At 33.3% G+C, this 20,970-nt stretch overlaps 1 protein-coding gene across 2 annotated transcripts in view; it reads left to right on the top strand.

The window, feature by feature from the left end:
• The window catches only part of UBA6 (ubiquitin like modifier activating enzyme 6), a 76,151-nt gene that overhangs the window by 27,960 nt on the left and 27,221 nt on the right, over positions 1 to 20,970 (top strand). Inside the window, exons 7-15 of one of the 2 annotated variants that reach the window (XM_058547177.1) lie at positions 1,354 to 1,434; positions 4,531 to 4,653; positions 6,726 to 6,849; positions 10,364 to 10,467; positions 11,833 to 11,895; positions 12,944 to 13,020; positions 13,594 to 13,660; positions 19,285 to 19,428; positions 20,789 to 20,856. In XM_058547177.1, coding sequence (XP_058403160.1) covers positions 1,354 to 1,434; positions 4,531 to 4,653; positions 6,726 to 6,849; positions 10,364 to 10,467; positions 11,833 to 11,895; positions 12,944 to 13,020; positions 13,594 to 13,660; positions 19,285 to 19,428; positions 20,789 to 20,856 — 851 coding nt within the window. The remainder of the gene's footprint in view (positions 1 to 1,353; positions 1,435 to 4,530; positions 4,654 to 6,725; positions 6,850 to 10,363; positions 10,468 to 11,832; positions 11,896 to 12,943; positions 13,021 to 13,593; positions 13,661 to 19,284; positions 19,429 to 20,788; positions 20,857 to 20,970) is intronic. The other variant, XM_058547178.1, reaches the window with a different exon arrangement.

Below are 20,970 nucleotides of genomic sequence, written 5' to 3'. Positions count from 1 at the left end.
GCTCAGTGGATGCCTGCACATTTAGTGGATTCCGTTACAGGGGAGGAACACTGAGCTTTGGGAACCTGCTGTTGTATAGCAAGCAGTAAATAAGCTTGCTCCTGCTCCCAAAGGAAGACATTACTTCATTCCTCAAGTTTGCACAAGGCAAATACAATCCTGAGAACTAGTTCAGGTAAAAATGGTCAGAGCCTTGCATTCAGTGAGACATATATAGTGACAGACCTATGAGAGTATATCTGCCTGCAGGAATCACACCATATTCTGAGCTAGATAAATAAAACTAAATTCACACTTGGATATTTGCAGTGAAACGAAGTTATCCAATTCATGGAAACTAGCAGCAAAAAAAGCTCTAGACTAAGAATCTAGCTCTGCCCTTGCCACTTGATAGATGCGTGACTTTAAGAAAGTATTTGACCTATATGAGTCTAAGTTACTTATGATAAAATCTGATTATAAAACCTTTTTTACTTATCTCACAGGGTGATCATATAAAAATCAAATGAAGTAAACATTGAAAATTATAATTTGCTATCTTAAATAACAATACTTGGTGGTTTCACTAATGACATAGTCATAAAGCAAAAGTTTGTTATATTGAGTCTGTTGAATCTCAGAAGTAAAGGAAAACTAAGCCAACTAATGTACCTCTTTAAAAATATGATTGTTACCCCCGGGGTCAGCCCGGTGGCACAGCGGTTAAGTGCACGTGCTCCGCTGCTGGCGACCCGTGTTCGGATCCCAGCACGCACCATCACACTGCTTGTCAGGCCGTGCTGTGGTGGCGTCCCACATAAAGTGGAGTAAGATGGGCACAGATGTTAGCGCAGGGCCAGTCTTCCTCAGCAAGAGGAGGACTGGCATGGATGTTAGCTCAGGGCTGATCTTCCTCACAAAAGATAAATAAATACATACATACATACATACATAAAAGAAATAAATATAAAAAATATATATGTAATTGTTACCCCTTTAAGCTAGCATTAAATTAATATTCTGGTGACTAGGTTAGTATTTCCAAGGCAGTAACAGATAAAATTTCCAATCATTTGGAGTACGTAAAGACCACATAGGAAGGATATTAAGTTTTGCTTCTAATTGTGAAACCTGTTTTGGTAATTGAGTTTAATGTGGGCGTATTTTCCCCTGTATATGTTATTTTTACTTTGCTGTTCTGTACTTATGAAGGTATTAACCTTAGAATGGATTACAGTAGGGTAGTATTTTTTTACAAAGAGAATAATGTGTTTTTAGTATAATGCAAACTGTATGCTTCTGATTTAGAAGTTGCATATTACCAGAATAATTTTGGTTTTTCCAGTCTTTAATTTCTTGTATTTTTCTCAACAGTGTATAATATTGACTGAGATCAAACTTGCATTGCAGAAGAAGATCAATGACTTTTGCCGTTCTCGGCACCCTCCAATTAAGGTAATAGTATCACTTAATAATGACATGTAGTTAACCAAAGGAAGAACACTTTCACTATTAGAATTTGTAGCTTTTCAGTGGGTTATGTAAGAAGCTCTTTTTACATTCGGACAGTCACAATAGTATTTTTCTTTTTAATTTTGGCATAATTCATTTCCATTTTTTAAAACTAAGATCTAAATCTGGTTTATAGGCTAATTGCCAACTAAGGAAAAATTAAGATTAGGAAGGGAAAGGGTGATAAACATTGAGTTCATCATCTAAATTTAAATATGGTATGATGGTGGTTTTCAAGAGGTTCACTGGTTTTGTTTTTTTTTTTTAACAAATAGTCATTGAACATCTAGTATGTACCAGATACGATTCTGGGTACTAGGAATACGTTAGTGAATAGGACATACAGATTTTCCTATTCAAGAAAATTACCTTCTAGTAGGGAAGGTACACAATAAGCAAGCAGATAAATACATGATGTGTTTTCAAATAGTGTCAAGTCCTATGAAGAAAAAAGCTAGGTAAAGAATAGAGTATAATGTCTGCATGATGTTGGGATGCGGGTGGCCAGTGTTGTTTCTCTTAGATTGAAGGTCAGAGAAGTCCTCTCTGAGGAGATAACATTTGAATAGAGCCCTGAATACCAAGAAAGAGCCAGCTGTATAAAGATCTGGGGAAGAGCGTTCAAAGCACAGAGAACAGCAGGTGTAGACTTGCAAGTGTAAAAATCAACTTGGTGTGTTTGAGGAACAGCAAGAAACAAGCAGGACCAGAATGGAGTTTGGGTAAAGAGGAGAGGATAGTAGGAGTAAAAGATACCACAGATTAGGTTTGGAGAAGTAGGTAGAGGGCCAAATCTTATAGATCTTTGAGGATATTTGAGTTTTAAGCCTGTGAGTTTTGATCTGATTTATATTTTTAAAAGATCACTCTGGCTGTGCTGTAATGAGAATTGACTATAGACATACAACTATCTACTGGGGCTTTGGGGAAGAAAGAAAAAAAAAAAAGAGGAGGATTGGCAATAGATGTTAGCTCAGAGCCGGTCTTCCTCAGCAAAAAGAGGAGGATTAGCACGGATGTTAGCTCAGGGCTGATCTCCCTCACCAAAAAAAAAAAAAGCTGACAAAAAAAAAAAAAAAGAATTGACTATAGCAGCAATTTTCAAAGTGTGGTCCAAGGAGACCCTTTCATGGAGTCTCTGAACTCTCTGTTCCTAATATTACTGAAATATTATTTGCCTTTTTCACTCTGATTCTCTTACCGGGCACTGTGGAGTTTCCAGAGTCTACGTGATGTGTGGTGATATCGTTGCTCTGACAGCTAATGGAACATGTGTATATGTATTCTTTTTTTTTTTTAATTTTTCTCGGTTTTAATTTCTAACACAGTAAATAACAATAGTATAACCCACATAAACAAAAACTCTTTGAGTCCTTAGTAATTTTTAAGAACGTGAAAGAATCACAAAACCGAAAAGAAAGAAAATTGTTTAATTATAAGAGTAGAGTAGAGGCAGCTAGACTGATTAGGGGCCAAGGAAGTAGTCCAGGTGAGAGATGCTGGTGCCTTATTCAAGAGAGGTAGGAATAGAGATTGTGAGAAATCATTGAATTAGAAGTATCTTTTGCAATGTTACTGCAATAAACAAAAAATTAAAAAAAAAAAAAAAGAAGTATCTTTTGTAAAAAAGGCTAACAGAGCTTGAGAATGGATGAATGTGAGTTATGAAGGAAAGAATGACTCCTAGATTTTTTTCCAGATTAATTAGGTGAGTAGTATTACATTGGGAAAACTGGAAAGAGGTTTAGAGGGGAAAAATCCTTCCCCTGCAATTGAATACATATTACTAACTCCACCTCCTTTGTGGGGTCATTTGTTTCTTTGGAAAAAGGAAAAAGCTATTTGTTCCCTTGAGATAGGCAGCAAGCCATATTCATACTATATAAAATAGGTGTGCTGAAAATTTTTGGATTGTGGTATTTATATAGCATATTTGCACTCTGTAGAACATTTGTGCTATGGTGGATAATTTAAGCAGATGAAAGACAGAATAGTCAGTAAACTTAAAACGGCGCAGAAGTTTTACGAAATAATTATACTAGGTTATAAACTAAAATCTTTGTTTACGTAATTGATACATATATTCTTACTTTAAAGTGTTTTGAAGAGAAAGGAATTGTCCTCGAGTTTACAGCTTTTAAGCTTAAAAAAACTAAATTTCTGCTCAGTTTTTGTCTTATAAAAAATAGTATCTATACCTACTTTAATAGTAAAGACAGGACATGATCAAGTAGGAGGTAGTCTTCTATTAGTCATTTCACTACTTCATATAATAGATGGTATAAGTTGTTTTAGTGAGCTACATTCTTATACCCAAATATCAATAGATTTTAGTTTTTCCTAGAAAAATATCACTTTATACAAGATTATATGTATTAACAAATAAGAATTTTTCTTGTATTATCAATAGCTCTAAAAGTAATTTTGAGCACAAACCAGTTTCTTTACAGATCCTTAGAATGGAAAGAGTGTATGTATTATAAAAATCGCTTTTAATAAAATGTTTGTGATTCTGTTTAAGAATCTGATTTTTACCCTTCCTGACTTTGATGTACACTGTCAGTTCCTCAGCCCCTTTTCTTTTGACTCTACTGTCAACTTTTAGTTTTGTTCTGTTTTCCATTAACTCTACTGCTTTTGGTGAATGGATGCTCCATTCTTCTCTTCTAATATAAAAAGTAAGAATTCACTGCTAGACCATTAAACCAAGATATCTGTTTCTTATACGCTATGCTTGATTTTTAAGGCAAGGCAGGAATTTTTATTTAAAAATCATAGAATGGATAATGGTGATGTGCTGATGTTGGTTCTAATTTGTAACACTGGATATCCAATCCCAGCTCCCAAAATCTGTGATTCCTAAACCAATTTACAGACAAATAATTTATCTTATTCATTATTCACTTTATATCCCAAAGGATATACTTAATTATAAATGAAATTGTCATGAAAGGGCCTAAGATAGTTGAGCCTTTTTTTTTATTTATATAAATAGATGAGCTATTTGATGAGCTTGAACTTGTTCTTATCATTTCACAGTTCATCAGTGCAGATATACATGGAATTTGGTCACGGTTGTTTTGTGATTTTGGTGATAAATTTGAAGTTTTAGATACAACAGGAGAAGAACCAAAAGAAATTTTCATTTCAAATATAACGCAAGTATGATTGTATATTTATACTATTGTATATGTGTATATGATTGATTTTTTTTAAGTTGATGTGAATACTATTTTTAAAAGGCGGTATTAGCAAAATATTGTAATATACAGTATTTTTCATTGTTTTATGATATTTTAAGGTAATTCATGAGATATTTTGTTAATTTCTTGATTGCATTATATTAAAACTAAATTGACGTTCGAATATTAAGTAGTTAAAAGTATTCTGGATTCCTTCTAACATTAATAATTTGATAGATCAACATTTGCTTATGTCATAAATTTTAATTTTAATTTTGGTCTATATCATGTTCCCTTGGGACATGAATTGTGATTCACTGTTTACTGAACTTTTTATTATGTCAGATCATAGATGTACTAAGTATGTTATAAGTCACTCTGACTCCAGGAAGATTCACACTTAAGTCATCATAGACAAAAGCTTTTCTAATTTGTTATATTTCTAAAACATTATTTGGAGAAGGAAAAGAAATTTAAGAATTAACCTTCAAGTCAAAAAGTCTGAATTGTCTAACCACAGTCTCTTGATATCATGTAAGCTTAATTTTTTTTATTCCTAAAAGAATTGGAGAAATCATTATGATCTGTTTTTACTACTCTTTCTTTTGGGCCTAAATCGTTAACTTTATGTGTACTCTTTACAATCAGTTTTCATTAAACCTCAAAAGAAGCCAAGTAGAAGAGAATGATAATATACTTTAACCTAATAGTATTTGTGCTTCTATCTTTATGCTTTATTTTTAAACCCAATGTAATATTGCCTTTCTTACCCCTTTTTAAGGAGAATTCATTGGAAAATCATTCTGTGTGTCTTTCTACTTACAGAATGGTTTATTATTCAACCTCTTACCTTCTCTAATTGTTTTTAGTTTGTCCCTAAGAATGTCATACAGTTAGAATAAACTCCAAAGGATAATATGGATTCTTGTATTGCATTGGTATTTTCTTTTTAATTATTAAATAGTGCAGGAAATATGGAGGTTTTCCATAATGAATTAGAAAATATCATAAATGTTCCCATGTAACTTATCTGCAAATTACTTCTCCTTAATGAAGTCCTTATGAATTCTATTCTTCTTGATATATTAGCAAACTCATATTACACTAATTTTATCTACATTTCTGATCATAATTTTATTATTCTCATCCAAATCATTAAGCAGCAAAAGAATTATTAGAATCTACACAATTATGAAAGAAAGAGAATGATAATTCCATTAGGTTTTATGTAGATTAAATTATCATCACCTTATTCGAGCAGTGTGTAGGCTTATATGCAATTAGGAAATTTCAGGGCCGGCCCCATGGCTTAGCGGTTAAGTGCACGCGCTCCGCTGCTGGCGGCCCGGGTTCGGATCCCGGGCGCGCACCGACGCACTGCTTCTCCAGCCATGCTGAGGCCGCGTCCCACATACAGCAACTAGAAGGCTGTGCAACTACGACATACAACTATCTACTGGTGCTTTGGGGGAAAATAAATAAAGATTTATAAAAAAAAAAAAAAAAAAATTAGGAAATTTCAGAGCCTTTGACCTATCTCCTCCATCCTCTTTGGTAAGATAAGCCAAGTTTATTCTGATAAGCTGGGCTATACGGTATTTCTTTACTTTAAAGTGTTAGGCAAGCTTTAAACTACCAGTTTCCTGGCTTTAAATCTCCATCCTCCTTTCTTACATTTTTTTGATCTTCAAGCTAGACTGTCATCTTTTATGCACATGGTGTTTTTTATAACATGACTTTAAAACTTATATTGGATAACTTTGAATGTTTTTCATAAGTCACAAGAATCTTTGAATGTATGAAGTATCTGAACTCCTATGTGGAATCTCTAAACATCTCCCCCAAGCATAGAAATTATATTTTCAACATTCAAAATAAAAAAATAGTAAGTTGATCACTACTTTGTGACAGAGGCTTGCTTTTGCTAAGGAAGGAGAAGAGTGGCTTGGATTTTGATTGTTTTGAGGTTGGTCCTTTTTGTGTGAGATTTGGAATTTGTATAAAAAAAGAATACGTGAAACTTCTTTTTTAGCAGATAACTCTTATTTGTAGGCTAATCCTGGCATTGTGACTTGCCTTGAAAATCATCCTCACAAACTTGAGACAGGACAATTCCTAACATTTCGAGAAATTAATGGAATGACAGGCTTAAATGGATCTACACAACAAATAACTGGTAAGTTGATGTGTTTTATTAATTCATTTATGCTTATTCATTATTCAGCACATTTATAGTATAGACACTATACTCAGTGTTGAGAACACAACATCAGCTCAGACAGACATGGTCCAACTCTTGGCCTTGAAACATTCAATCCAAGTGAGGAGATGTCATCATTAAACAGTGATGATATGAAGGGAGTACAGGCATTCTGGGAGCTCCAAACTTAGCAAGGAAACCTATCCAAGTTTTGGGACAGCAGCAGTGGGGACAGGATGTCTTGATTGGAATTGAAGATCACGTTGGCTTAGGAAGGTAGTTAAAAGAATATTCTGTGCAGAGACAAACAGTAAGAGTCAACACAGAATTCAAGGAACTGAAAGATATAATATGGCAGCTGGCAGTGGGAGTTGAGGTAACAAGAGTCTTAACACATTTGGGAGGAAACTTTGCTATCTCATATAGGAGGTGAGCAAAGATTCTGACTTGGGCAACTTGTTTATTTCCTTAGGGAATGCAAGAAAGGGCACAGGTTTTGGAGCTAAGATAATGAATATGGTTTAGGCTTGTTGAGTAAGGTAGCTATGAAGTATTCAAGTGGAGATATATGTTGTTCTTCAGTGGCTTGGATAAAAGGAATGAATGGATGTTATTGCAGGCAAGTTTGTGGGTTCGTTGGCAAGAAGTTGAAGGAGTCTGGTTTTTTAGGTGAGGAAAGGTGCCGAGGCTAGAGGTTTGAGGAGACTTTTTAAACTCATTTTAAAAAAGAGATATCAGGCATCATTTAGGGCCCATCTGAAGTTGAAGATAATGAATTTACAGCAGCATTAGTCTGCATATTTGTGATTTTCCTCCAGCCATGTTTCAAAGAATTAAAGACAATGCTAGACATCCTGTAACTCAAAGACAGCATGTTTACACCTGTTCAGGCGAGAGTGATTCACTTTTATCTTTAGGGCATTTGAAAGTGTAATTAGGTGATTAGTGTATAGACTAATAAAAGGAATTTATTTTTTTTTAAATGACTGCAAAATGGATCCTTAGGAGAGGAAAAATCAGTCCCTGTTAAGAACTCTTTATATAAAAACAACTTTGGATCTATATCTTTGTATCTTTGGTAAAAAAGCTATTGGATTTTGTTTCCCAGACTGCATCTAAGTATCTAAAATACAGGTTCAGATCATTGATATTAAAGAATTTGTATCTGTTTTTGCAAAAATTGACTTAACTAATCATTTGGAATTATCATTTGTTATTTTGGGGTCCATGCAATGGTGGATTGTGGTGATGGATCAGAATCTTGAGGCTACATGTAAAAGGAGGAGCCACTGGATATCAGGGAATGAAAATAAAAACCCACATTTTGTACCAAAAATTCTTTGGGCAAGGAGACAATATTTAAATAGAGTGGCTGTTTATGAAACTTTTTATTTGTTAACATTTATTAATTGGCACTTACTGCTCGAAGGTAATTTTCTGTTATTTGAAAAATATTTTTAAATAGCTAAAATAATACATGCTTATTTTAAATATATATATGTATGTTCAAATAGAGTAAAAAATGAGTACAATTTCCCCCCCTCTCCAGAGGTAGCAGCAGCTAAGTTTGATGTTTACTGACTTTTTCTCTTTTTTTTTTTTATGTTTTTTTTTTTTCTTTTTGTGATGAGGACCAGCCCTGAGCTAACATCCAATGCCAATCCTCCTCTTTTTTTGCTGAGGAAGACTGGCCTTGGGCTAACATCTGTGCCCATCTCCTCTACTTTATATGGGACACCGCCACAGCATGGTTTAACAAGGGGTGCATTGGTGCGCACCCAGGATCCGAACCGGAGAATCCCAGGCCGCCGCGGTGGAGTGTGCGCACCAAACGCTTGCGCCACTGGGCCAGCCCCTGACTTTTTCTCTTTACTTAGTATATAAGGCTTGTGGGAAGAAAGGCTTGCTGTTTATTTAATTTTTTAAATAAGCAAATGGTTCAAAAATAATAAAGGGTAAATGTTTATAGTGAAAAGTTTACTGCCCACCTGTGGCTCCCCCTCAGTTCTCACTTATCCACTGTTCTTATTTGTTGTATGTCCTTCCAAGGTTTCCTTTTGGTTTTTTACATACAGGGCAACATATTATGCGTCATGTTGCCCTTTGCCTTTTCATTAAACAAAATATCTAGATTTTTTTACAGCGGTAATTGCAGAACATCCTTTTTGTTATTCTTTTACAACCATATAGTAGTTCATGCTATGAAGGAAAATGGTATGACAATATAATTTTAATTTGCAATTTAATTTAATTAAATTTGCAATTTAATTGCATGAGATTAAGTATCTTACGTTTATAGCACTGTTTCTCCTTTAATGTGAATCGGCGATCCTTTGACCATTTTCCTGTTGAGTTATTGATCTTTTTTTTCTTTTGAGTTATAATTGATGTATGACATTATATCAGTTTCAGATTTACAACATAATGGTTCGCTATATGTTTGTATTGTGATATGATCACCACAATAAGTCTGGTTAACATCTATCACCACACGTCGTTATAATTTTTTTTTCTTGTGATGAGAACTTTTAAGATCTACTCTCTTAGTAATTTTCGAATATGCAATACAGTATTATTAACTATAGTCACCATGCTGTACATTACATCCTTATGACTTGCTTTTTATTCAAAGTTTGTACCTTTTGACCTCCTTCACCCTTCAACCCTGTTGAGTTGTTGATCTTTTTCTTCACCATTCCTTGGAACTACTACTATGTAGGACATATTTGCCAGGGTTTTTATATGAGTTGCAAACATTTTTTCTAGTTGGGCATTTTTCCTTTGACTTTGCTTGTGATGGGTTTTTACTGTGCATTTTTTTTATATAGATATATAGTCAAATTTTTCATTTTTTTTCTTCTGTAGCTTTTATTTTGAGTTATGATTAGAAAAGCCTTCTTCACTGCAAAGTTTTAAAGGATTTTTTTTCCTCCTGTGCTTTTGTCTAATAATTTTTTTGGCATCTTTTTTGGCATTTAAGATTTTATCCATTTGAAATAGATACTTTCTCAGATGGTTTCTTTACCAAAAGATTTATTGAATGATCTTATCTTTTCCTCACTGGTTTGAGGTGCCACCTTAATTGTATCCCATGTGGGTCTATTTCTGAATTCTCTAATCTGTTCCGTTTGCCTGTCTATTCATGAGCCAGTACCACACTATATTAATTATTATTAATTGTATATAATTAGTATGAATAGGTTATTTTTTGAGACTTTATAAAATATTTTGATGTCTAATAATAAACACTTCTCATTACTTTTTTCCCCTTCTGAGTTTTTTTGGCTATTTTTGTTAAAGTTCTAAAGTTCACCTTGGCAAAATAATCTGTCTAGCTCCCCACACTTCCCACCTCCATCCCCAAAAAGATTTATAATGGGATTTTCTTAATTTTGCAAAGTAGGGAAAATTAACATCCTTATGACAGTAAATCTTCAAATTTAAATACCTATATCATTATATAATGGTTTTCTTATTTTTTTTCTTTTAGTGGTATCACCATTTTCTTTTAGCATTGGTGATACTACAGAACTGGAACCTTATTTACATGGAGGCATAGCTGTCCAAGTTAAGACTCCTAAAACATTTTGCTTTGTAAGTATTTTTTTTCTGCTTAAAAAATATTTCTTTAGAGAAGAAGAATGGCAGAAGAGAAAAAGTAATAAATAAATACTCAGTTAACCAAAGAATTAATTTAAAGTCCAAACAGATTTTGTTTTTTAATTTGCACCCACTTTGATGGAAATTGCATCAGTCTAAGTAAATAAACTGGTATCCACGAAAAAATTTACAGCTAGAATACCATATGCATATACTTGAAGTATGTAAGTTACCTCAAAGAAACTACACCTTCTTGAATCATCAAAGAGTTAATCATACTTCTTACAATTACTTTCTAAGACAAAAGATAAAACTAATATGTATTTGAAAGATTTAACAAACACTGAAATAGTGTATGTTTGTTTTATTATTCAATTATTTACATTTTTAAAGTAAAAGAATATTTCTTTTATTCATCATACTTGTTAATCCAGGTTTTTAAATTTTGATTTTTTAAATTTCAAGAAACAGTGTTTATATTGGAAGGGTAAAATAATTCCTGTAAACTGGCATTGAAAGGAAAATGTAAGTATCTGAATAGAGAGAATGTGGAGGCTACTTGTATCAGGGAATAAGAAGTCTCCTGCTACTTAAATCCTTACGCCACTTCTCACTGTAGGCTGTCTAATACATCTCTGTTTTTTCTTGCAAGTTCTCAAGACTTTAACATGATTGCCTTTTCTTTTCCAGAGCTATTATTAACTCTAGTCCTCTGCAAGGCTTTGTCCAAGCCAAAGTTAGAACAAAACAATAGATTAAAATACTACAGCTAGTCAAATCTGCCCCTGCATTACTTTCTCTTGCCACTGTTCCAACTTTAGTTAGATAATTTACGCCTCAAGTAAATTTCAGATTGGGTGGGTGTTTTGGGTTTTTGGTGTTTTTGGAGGGGGGCGTTGTTGTTGGTTGAGTTTTTGTTTGTTTGTTCATTTTTTGGCCTTTGTGTATTCTTTTCTCCACATAGAAAATTTTAACATTGAGTATTTATTCAAGTCTTGTCAGGCGTAACAATTCTAGATAACTTGACATCTGAAAAATATGGTAGCTTTTTGATTAAAACAATAAATTTTTTTCGAGTATACAAATGTTTTCACCATTTTTCCCAAATTTTCTATATGGAGCAGTTTATTACATTTAATATTAAAGAAATAAAGTGTGGTAATAAGACAAGGAATAACAGGGGAAATGGTAGCTATTTTATATTTCAGTTAAAACATATTAGCCCAACCTTACTTATTTCAGACCTTTGGGAGAGATCCATTGCTTTTAGTGCTCTGACATATAACAGTGTATTTTGTCAAGTAATCACTCACTTGCTCTGAAGTAATACTTTGGGGGGGTTTTTGTTTTTTCTGTTAGGAACCATTGGAGAGACAGATAAAACACCCGAAGTGCCTTATTGCGGATTTTAGCAAACCTGAGGTAAATAAACACTTCATAGGTTTGAGAGAGGCAGCATAATCAGGGATGGGGATTAATAAGTGAAAAGTTAAAATGGAGTAACCATGTATATACTTTTCTGTCAGATTTTTTGTGTGTGTGTGAGGAAGATCGACCCTGAGCTAACATCCATTGCCAATCTTCCTCTTTTTGCTGAGGAAGATTGGCTCTGAGCTAACACCTGTGCCCATCTTCCTCTATTTTTTATATGGGATGCCACCACAGCATGGCTTGATGAGCAGTGCATAGGTCCGCGCCCGCAATCAGAACCCAGGAACCTGGGCCACCGAAGCAGAGCGCGTGAACTTAACCACTATGCGTCTGAGCCAGCCCCTACTTTTCTGTCAGAAATTTTTAATAAAGGTTGTATTCGCATATATAAAGTTGACACTTAAGGATTAAAAACAGGAATTTATATCGTGAAAAGTGTTAGAATAATAGGAAGAGCTTTTACTTTTATAATGATTTGCTAGCGTTGATGGTTAAAAGACTATTTCAATTATTTATGCAAAGGTGATCTTATTAAAAGATTTTCTGAACCCTGTAGAGTTTTATATAATACATATTTCTTTCAAAAAAACCTTGGAAGCATATATTCTGTTTTTAAATCACTGGACATAATTTTGTGGCAGTGAACGTGTTTGTGATAAGGAAAGAATTATATTAACAGTTTCCAAATTTGTAAATGTTGGTAAGGAAACGGACTGGGTGATCTTATACAAATATTTTGTTGCTGTTGTTCAGTCGATATTACTCTTAAGTTTCTTGTGGATAACCTAGTGAAAAGTAGTCATACTACCTGGGATTGAAACTTGGATCTGTTGCTTAAATACAGCTTTATGGTCTTGAAGTCAAGTCATTTAACTTCTCTAACCCTCAGCTTCCTCATCTGTTAAATAGAGATAATGGTATTAACCTAATACATTTATTGTAAGGATTAAACTAAATAATGTTTTAAAAGCATTAGCACTCTGCCTGGTACATATTAAGCACTCAATAAATATTAACCAATTTTTAATGTTCTAAATAGGCACCTTTACAGATTCACACAGCTATGCTTGCCTTGGACCAGTTTCAGGAGAGCTATAGTCGCAAGCCAAATGTTGGGTAATGTTCTTTGTTTAGAATAACTTTTTTCCTGTTAGAAGTATTTCAGAAATTATAGATTAAAAATTTTTGAAAGTAACTAAGCCCCTTATAATTGCAACACTATTAGAGACACCAAACTGGATAAACATTTATTATGACCTTCTGGTCTTTTTTCTGGTGGGAGTGGAGAGATCAATTTAGAAAAATGGAATTATACTAAATAAGAATTTTCCTATTTTGAAGTCTTCAAAAGGTACAACTTCTTAAGACAAAAAATCTGAGAATTATTGAATTATGAATCCATTATGTAATTTTTTACCTTCTAGTCTATTAAGTCAGTACTATTGCAAAAGGTTTTTGCCTGGTGTATTTAAAACTAAACCTTATTTATATACTGTCCTTAGGTGAGCATGATTTTGAAGTCATGTGTTTAATAAGCCTATTACCTTCAAGTCAATGAAGCACTTTGTGCTACCTGTTGAAAAAACTCTAGATTTTTTAAATATTTTCTTAGATTTTAGTTTTGAATATGACCTACTGTTTATAGCAATTGAGAAAATTAAAACTGGCGTCCTTTGTTTTGAATCCTAGAGGGCAAAAAGATTCAGAAGAACTATTGAAACTAGCAACATCAATAAGTGAAACCTTGGAAGAGAAGGTGAATACTCAGAGTTATGACCATCAAAAGATTTGTAACATATAAATGTTCTATATATTGATATTCTCTTATCCTTCAAATCTTCGCTTTCCTACTTATTGACTCTGTGACAGTAGGCAAGTTACTTGACTTCATTCTGGTTTAGTTTATAAATGTGTAAAATGGGGTTAACCTACTTCATAGGGTCGTTGTGAACATTATATGATTTAATTTTGTAAAGTACTTAGAACAGTATGTGGCATATAGTAATTACGACTTGCTGCTGCTGCTGCTATATTTTTAGTATTAGTATTATTCTTCTTTATTATTCTCTGACTTACAAAACAAAACTTGTTTTGTTAACCCACTAAAACTCACTATTTAAATTTGTAAATTTTTTGTAAATTATCTCTTTCATACATTATATATTCATACCTCTCAATTCTGCGTGTCATATTTGGGCATACTTACCTAGAGATGGTTTTTTTTTATGTTATGGTACCAGCTAGCCAACAGTTTCATTTTAGCAAATATCAAGATAGCAGTGTTTGTGCAATTATTTGAACATTTTATTGTTTTTGGTCTTATTTTGTAAAAATGAGGGAGAAATGAAAGTCTTAATATTAGTAGTAAGAATAATATGATCTCATGTTTTATATAATTAAAACAAAGGAAATAATATATACTGAAAACAGTGAATCACTAGCCATAAATGAAAGACCTTTTATTGCATATTTAGTAGTTATAGAAAAGTATGAAAAGCTAGAAATAGGTTGTTGAGGTCTATAATTAGAAGGAAGGACGTGATTAGGGTTTATTGAGATAAAACTAAAGTAAATTTCACCCTTTTTAGGTGTACAGTTAGTTACACAAAATTCTGTACACAATTAATTCAGCTGCACACGATGAACTCTTAAGTATACAGTCATGTATGTATCACTACAATCAACATACAAAACATTTCCATAATGCCAAAACATTCTCTCATGCTTTTTTATAATCATCTCCCTTTCCACCAACCAAACCATGGCAACCACTACAGTTTTGCCTTTTTCGGAATGTCATATAAATGGAATCACGCAGTATGTAGCCTTTTGAGTCTGGCTTCTTTTACTAAATATAATGAATTTGAGTTTCATCCATGTCATTGCATATTCATTCCATTTTATTGCTGAGTAGTATTCCATTGCATAGATGTGGCACAGTTTGTTTGTCCCTGCACCAGTTGATGGGCATTTGGATTGTTTCCAGTTTGGGCAGTTATGAGTAAAGCTGCTACAAACATATACATACAGATTTTAGGGTGGACATATGTTTTCATTTCTCTTGGGTAGACATCTAGTAGTGTATTACAGAGTCATAGGTACAGATATGTGTCCCTTAACATCAGGGATATGTTCTGAGAAATGGTCATTAGGCGATTTCATCATTGTACAAACATCATAGAGTGTACTTACACAAACCTAGATGGTATAGCCTACTATACCCCTAGGCTATAAGGTACTAATCTTATGGGACCACCAACGTATGTACAGTTCATCTTTGACTGAAATGTCGTTATACAGCGCATGACTGTATATGTTTAATTTTATTAGAAACTGCCAAATTGTTTTGCAGAGTAGCTGTACCATTTGCAACTGAAATGTTTGAGAGTTTCAGTTGCTCTGCATTCTCTTCAGCACTTTGTATTATCTGATTTTAGCCATCTTAAAGTGTGCATATTGGTATCTCATTGTGGTTCTAATTTGCATTTCATTAATGGCTATGAATTTGAGTATCTTTTCATGTGCTTATTTGCCATTCATATCTCTTCTTTGATAAACTGTCTTTTCAGATTTTTGCTTGTTTTTTAATTAGCTTGTCTTCTTTTTGATTGAGAGAGTTCTTTACATGTTCTGCATATGAGTCCTTTATCAGATACATGTTTTACAAATATTCTTTTCCAGTCTATGGATTGTCTTTTCATTTACATTCATTACACTGTCTTTGAAGAGCAGAAGTTTTTGATTTTGATAAAGTTCAATTTATAATTTTTCTTTTTGTGGTTAATGTCTTTTTTTAACTCAAGATCACAAAGCTTTTCTCCAATGTTTTCTTCTAGAAGTTTTATATTTTTGTGAGTTCATTTTTGTATACCATGCGAAGTATAGATCAAGTGTCCATGACTATACATTTTGAATTTATTGTGTACAGTTTTGTACTTTTGTGAGTTCATTTTTTTATACCAGGTATAAATCAAGGTTAATTTTTTTGTAAATGAATATCCAGTAATTCTAGCCTATTTGTTGAAAAGACAGTTCTTTCCTTATTCAGGTTTCTTGGCATCTTTGTCAACAATTTATTGACCGCATAGGTGTAGAGCTATTTGTGAACTTACCATTATCTTCTATTAGTTGTTTCTGCCATTTTGCTAGTACTATCCTATCTTGATTACTGTAGCTTTATAGTAAGTCTCAAAATCAGGTTTGGTCTCTAGTATATTCCTCAGAAAGAACTTAGAATTATGATATTCCCTGAGTTCTTAAATATTTTAAGTTTTTTTGTAGCCCTTATACTTCAAAGGCAGCTTGGCTGGATGTAAAATTTTAGGCTCTTACCTTCTTTGGTGATATTTTGCTTTGTGTCTTATTGTTGAAAAATATGATGCCAGCTTAATTTTCTTACTCTTATAAGTAATCTGATCGTTTTGCCTTGAGTCCCTGTATATTTTTTCTTCTGTGTATTTTCATCCCTGAAATCTAATAGTTTTACCTGGTTATATCTCAGGGTTGATCATTCAGTCAGTTTTCCCAGGTTCACCATGAGCCCATTTTGATATGTAGATTCAGATTTTCTTTTATTTATTTATTTCTTCCCTTTTGGGGGATGTGGAATGGATTATTTTGCTTCTTAGTTATTAAATTTCAAATTCAAGGTGGGGTTTTTTGTTTTTGTTTTCCCATATTTCCAAATGTTTGTTAAGGATATTTAATTCACTCAGTCAAATGTCCTCTGCCTTGTGATTATTTTAGAGGAGAAATTTTCAATAGCTAAAATGTTTTGATTCTAATTTTCTGTTTCCTTCTTATATTAACTTTGTATGGTGAACTGATTCTTCTGATTATTTTTTGGACAGAGTAAGGTTTTGGGTGCTGTTTTTGATTTCTACTTCTAGAACCCCTCTTCTCTCAGGATACTGAAAAGGAGTTTCTTCAGTGGATGATTTCTTTTGGTGGATAGGTGTTAGTGTGTCTTGTGGATCTCTTTGATTTCTGCCAAATCCTTAACTTCCCTCTCTTACTTTGTCTTTAGCTTTGTCTGTCAAAGGATATCTCCCCCTTTCTATTTACATCATTATCTCCCAGAAAAGTTCTTTTGCCATAGTCACTGCTGACATCTGCCAGATTTCATACCTGTATTTAAGATTTTTTGCACTGGGGCCGGCCCCGTGGCTTAGCGGTTAAGTGCGGGCACTCCGTTACGGGCGGCCTGGGTTCGGATCCCAGGCGTGCACCAACGTACTGCTTCTCCGGCCATGCTGAGGCCGCGTCCCACATACAGCAAGTAGAAGGATGTGCAGCTATGACATACAACTGTCTACTGGGGCTTTGGGGGAAAAATAAACAAACAAATAAAAAAAATTTTTTAAAAAAAAGATTTTTTGCACTTAGTGTGGGACTTTGTTTTCTCAGGATGATTTTGACTGCGCTTTGTCATCATTAGGCCTTTCATTCTCTTTTCTTTGGTCACACGCTTCCTGCTTTCTGCAGGTTTGCAGCAAGGTGAAGTCCAGAAATAGTTCTGTTGGAGTTTTGTATTTATTTCTCTATTTACAGGTAATTTAAAGTTTGTAATATTCTCTGTTTCCTGGTAGTGCTGAAGAGTCCTGCCACTGGTTTATTTCTCCTTTTGGATATGTATCTTTTTTTGGAGATTATGTAGGGAAATTCAGATTTAGGCCATCATCATTATCCTAGGGCAACCAAAAATACCCCAGATTTGCATATTTGTTTATTTATTAAAAAATAATAGAATCTTAGGAGATAGTGTAACCTAATAGTAAGAATAGAGCTTTGGAGTTGGACTTTTCAGGATCAGATCCTGGCCTCCCCACTTACTAGCTGTAAAACCTTGAGTAAGTTACTTAATCTTTCAAAGTTTCAGTTTTCTAATTTGTATGGTAGGAATTATATTTCCTAGAATTATTTTGAAGATTACATGAGGACTTAATGTACAATTCACACAGTAGGTGTTCAATCAAATTGCCTGCTTTTATTAGCATCTCATCATTGTTTTTAATATTATCACTACCAACAAAGTCTGCGTTCAAAAATGACACAGCTTAAAATCATAATCTATCTGAATTGAGGTTAGTGCTAAATAGTTGAAAAATAATGAGGTACAGAAAATTGAAATGGAGTGGGTGGAATAGTGAATAGATAGTACCCTTTTTTTGTATCACAGATATCTTTGAGAATGTAATAAAATCTTTCCCTTTTCCCCCGAAATGCACAAGTACTGTTATTTTACAAGGATTTCAGGAGTATAAGATTAAGGTTACTGATGTTGAAAGAATAGGAAGAGAAAGAGAAGCCACAGCTCATGAAGAGATCTTTGTTACAAATAAGACATTGTGCTGAAACAATAGCTCCAAGATCCAGTTCTCCAATATTTCCTTAGAAATACTAATAAATCTTATTTTGAGAAATATCATTTCAGTTTTTAAGTATAATAATGAGATCTTTGTGATAATTGGCTCTTAGATTAGTATGCAAAGGTGCCATTACTCTTTTTTTTTAATTATTTTATTGAGGTCATAACACTGAAATTTCTGGTGTACATTATTATTTGTCAGTCATTACTCTTTTTTTTTTTTTACTGCTTTTTTTTTTAAGGAAGATTGGCCCTGCACTAACATCTGTTGTCAATCTGCCTCTTTTTTTTATCTTTTTTCTCCCCAAAGCCCCAGTACATAGTTGTATATCGTAGTTGTAGACTTGTAGCTCTTCTATATGGGACGCCACCTCAGCATGGCTTGATGAGCAGTGAGTAGCTCTGTGCCCAGGATCTGAACCAGTGAACCCCGGGCCACTGAAGTGGAACGCGTCAACTTAACCACTACACCACTGGGCCAGCCTCTGACTGCCTTTTTAAACAATGTTTTGTCTCCTTGTTTTTCACACTTGCGCTTTTTATTTACCACTTCGAGCACAAACGGATAGTTCCTTATCATTTTTTATGGATCATTTTATTTTTATTTTCATTTACCTAGGTTCAAGGTTTTTCCATAGTTTTCATTAAAACATTTTTTTTTTTAATCCTGGTATTTTTAAATATTGACTGACATCACAGAACTGTTCTTTAACAAAAAATGTAAATGGTAGATATTCCAGTTAATTCTAAATGGTGTCCTAGTGTAACATACAGAGTCAAAAAGCGAAAATAGGCAAGTACTGGTAAAGAGAAATACTGCTTAAAGTAACTGTCATGCAACTGAGTCTTTTATTATGAATTGGGACTTTTTTAGGACTTAAAAACTAGTTGGTAAGAAAATTGAGTAGCTTTTTTAGAAGTTAAGCTATAATAATTCTCACATTGTCATTGAAATTTTGAGTGTCCTATGTGAATACTGTTAATATTACTGTCTTTCATGGCTTGTGTTTCAGCCTGAAATAAATGTTGACATTGTGCGTTGGCTCTCTTGGACTGCTCAAGGCTTTTTAGCCCCACTTGCTGCAGTAGTAGGAGGTGTTGCCAGCCAAGAAGTATTGAAAGCTGTGACAGGAAAGTTTTCTCCTTTGTGCCAGTGGGTTAGTTCTATATTTTAATAATTTTTTATGTTTAAGGTTGAATTATCCACCCATACAATGAATGTCTGTTATGAATCATAATGTATGATTAATATATCATAAAAGCAACCTTAAAATGTTTTTTGATACCTGAGAGAGTTGCGATATGCCACCAGAACTTAGTTCTGTAATTGAAACTGAAACAAGATCATTTGTTGAGGCTATTGGGATATAATGCCGATTTGCATTCCAGGGTGTAGTTTTTTCATTTGTGAAAGTGAGGAAATGAATTTTCTATCTTTATACTTAGTTTCCAGTACTGTTAGCTTAGCATTCATGGGTTCTCAGGACTCGAACTGTTCCATGAAATCATTTGTCATCATGAATCTTCAGATTCCCTTCCTAGATATAAACTTCTGAAGGTAAAAAGCATAGAGATGGTGTAAGTTTGAGAACTATATAAACATCAGAAGATGGAATGAAAACCTTCATTTTCTGTTACAAGAAGGAATAATTGGCAGAGGGTGGGTATCTAAGGACACTCTTCAGGTTCTTTCTCTTTGGAAACACTTTAAACATTTTGAATATAACATTTATCTTTTTTTAGGTTTTAAAAAATACCCACATAATGCTGTTTTGTTGCTGAATTATTTGGTTTATTTTAACACAGTACAAGTTCAGTTGTAAAAGTCTGGTTTAGATACAACTAAACAGCATGGGAAATATACATTTTGTTATTAGTATAGATTGTGTGGTGTTATAATTAAATAAGTAACCATTTGGACATGTTCAAATTTAGCCACATAAGTTACTTAAATGAAAACGAGAGTGAGACAGTTCTTTTTTTCATTAACTTGAAACTAATTCTGTTTGGTATTTTTAAAAATGCTGAAGTTGTGGCTTCCTAGATCATTTCCTCAGTAGTATATGTAGTTATAAATGACATATAATACACCCAAGCTGGAAAATAAATACAGACTAGGTACTTTCTTATCAAAAAGTAATCAAATTACTTATTCAAATGTAGCTGAAATTGAATGGGGCTTCCAGAGTTTTTAATGTAGTTATAAAAAATAGATTTGGAGGTGAAATTTCCTTTCGTTTATTAAAATTAGAATATATCATCTTTAAGATGGCTAAGTGACATAAATCAAATTGTATCTTTTAACAGTTCCTTCAGGTTTAACCATTGTTTTAATGAAAGAATATAGATTATATATTGTATTAAAAAATTATATTTTTAAATCTATGATTTTACTCTGAATTGGCATTTTTGTCATTGTTTTCCCTAATGATTATTAAATAACTACAAAAGAACTACTTTTTCTAGCAATTTAAGTTTTATACATAATAAGTTGTGTTTTTACTTTCTATTTTTCAGTTATACATTGAAGCAGAAGATATTGTTGAATCCCTAGGCAAACCTGAACAAAAAGAATTTCTCCCACGGTAATACTGAAATTTCTGTTGCTTTTTTCCTTCGTTGTATGTTTATAAGAGGCAACTAGATTAAAAATGAGTTTTTGTCTAAACATGCATTTGTTTTAGATAATCTTTTCTCCT

Source organism: Diceros bicornis, chromosome 8 (assembly GCF_020826845.1).
Source record: "Diceros bicornis minor isolate mBicDic1 chromosome 8, mDicBic1.mat.cur, whole genome shotgun sequence".
In the NCBI taxonomy this organism is placed as follows: domain Eukaryota; kingdom Metazoa; phylum Chordata; class Mammalia; order Perissodactyla; family Rhinocerotidae; genus Diceros; species Diceros bicornis.
This window is presented reverse-complemented; position numbering and strand designations above follow the sequence as displayed.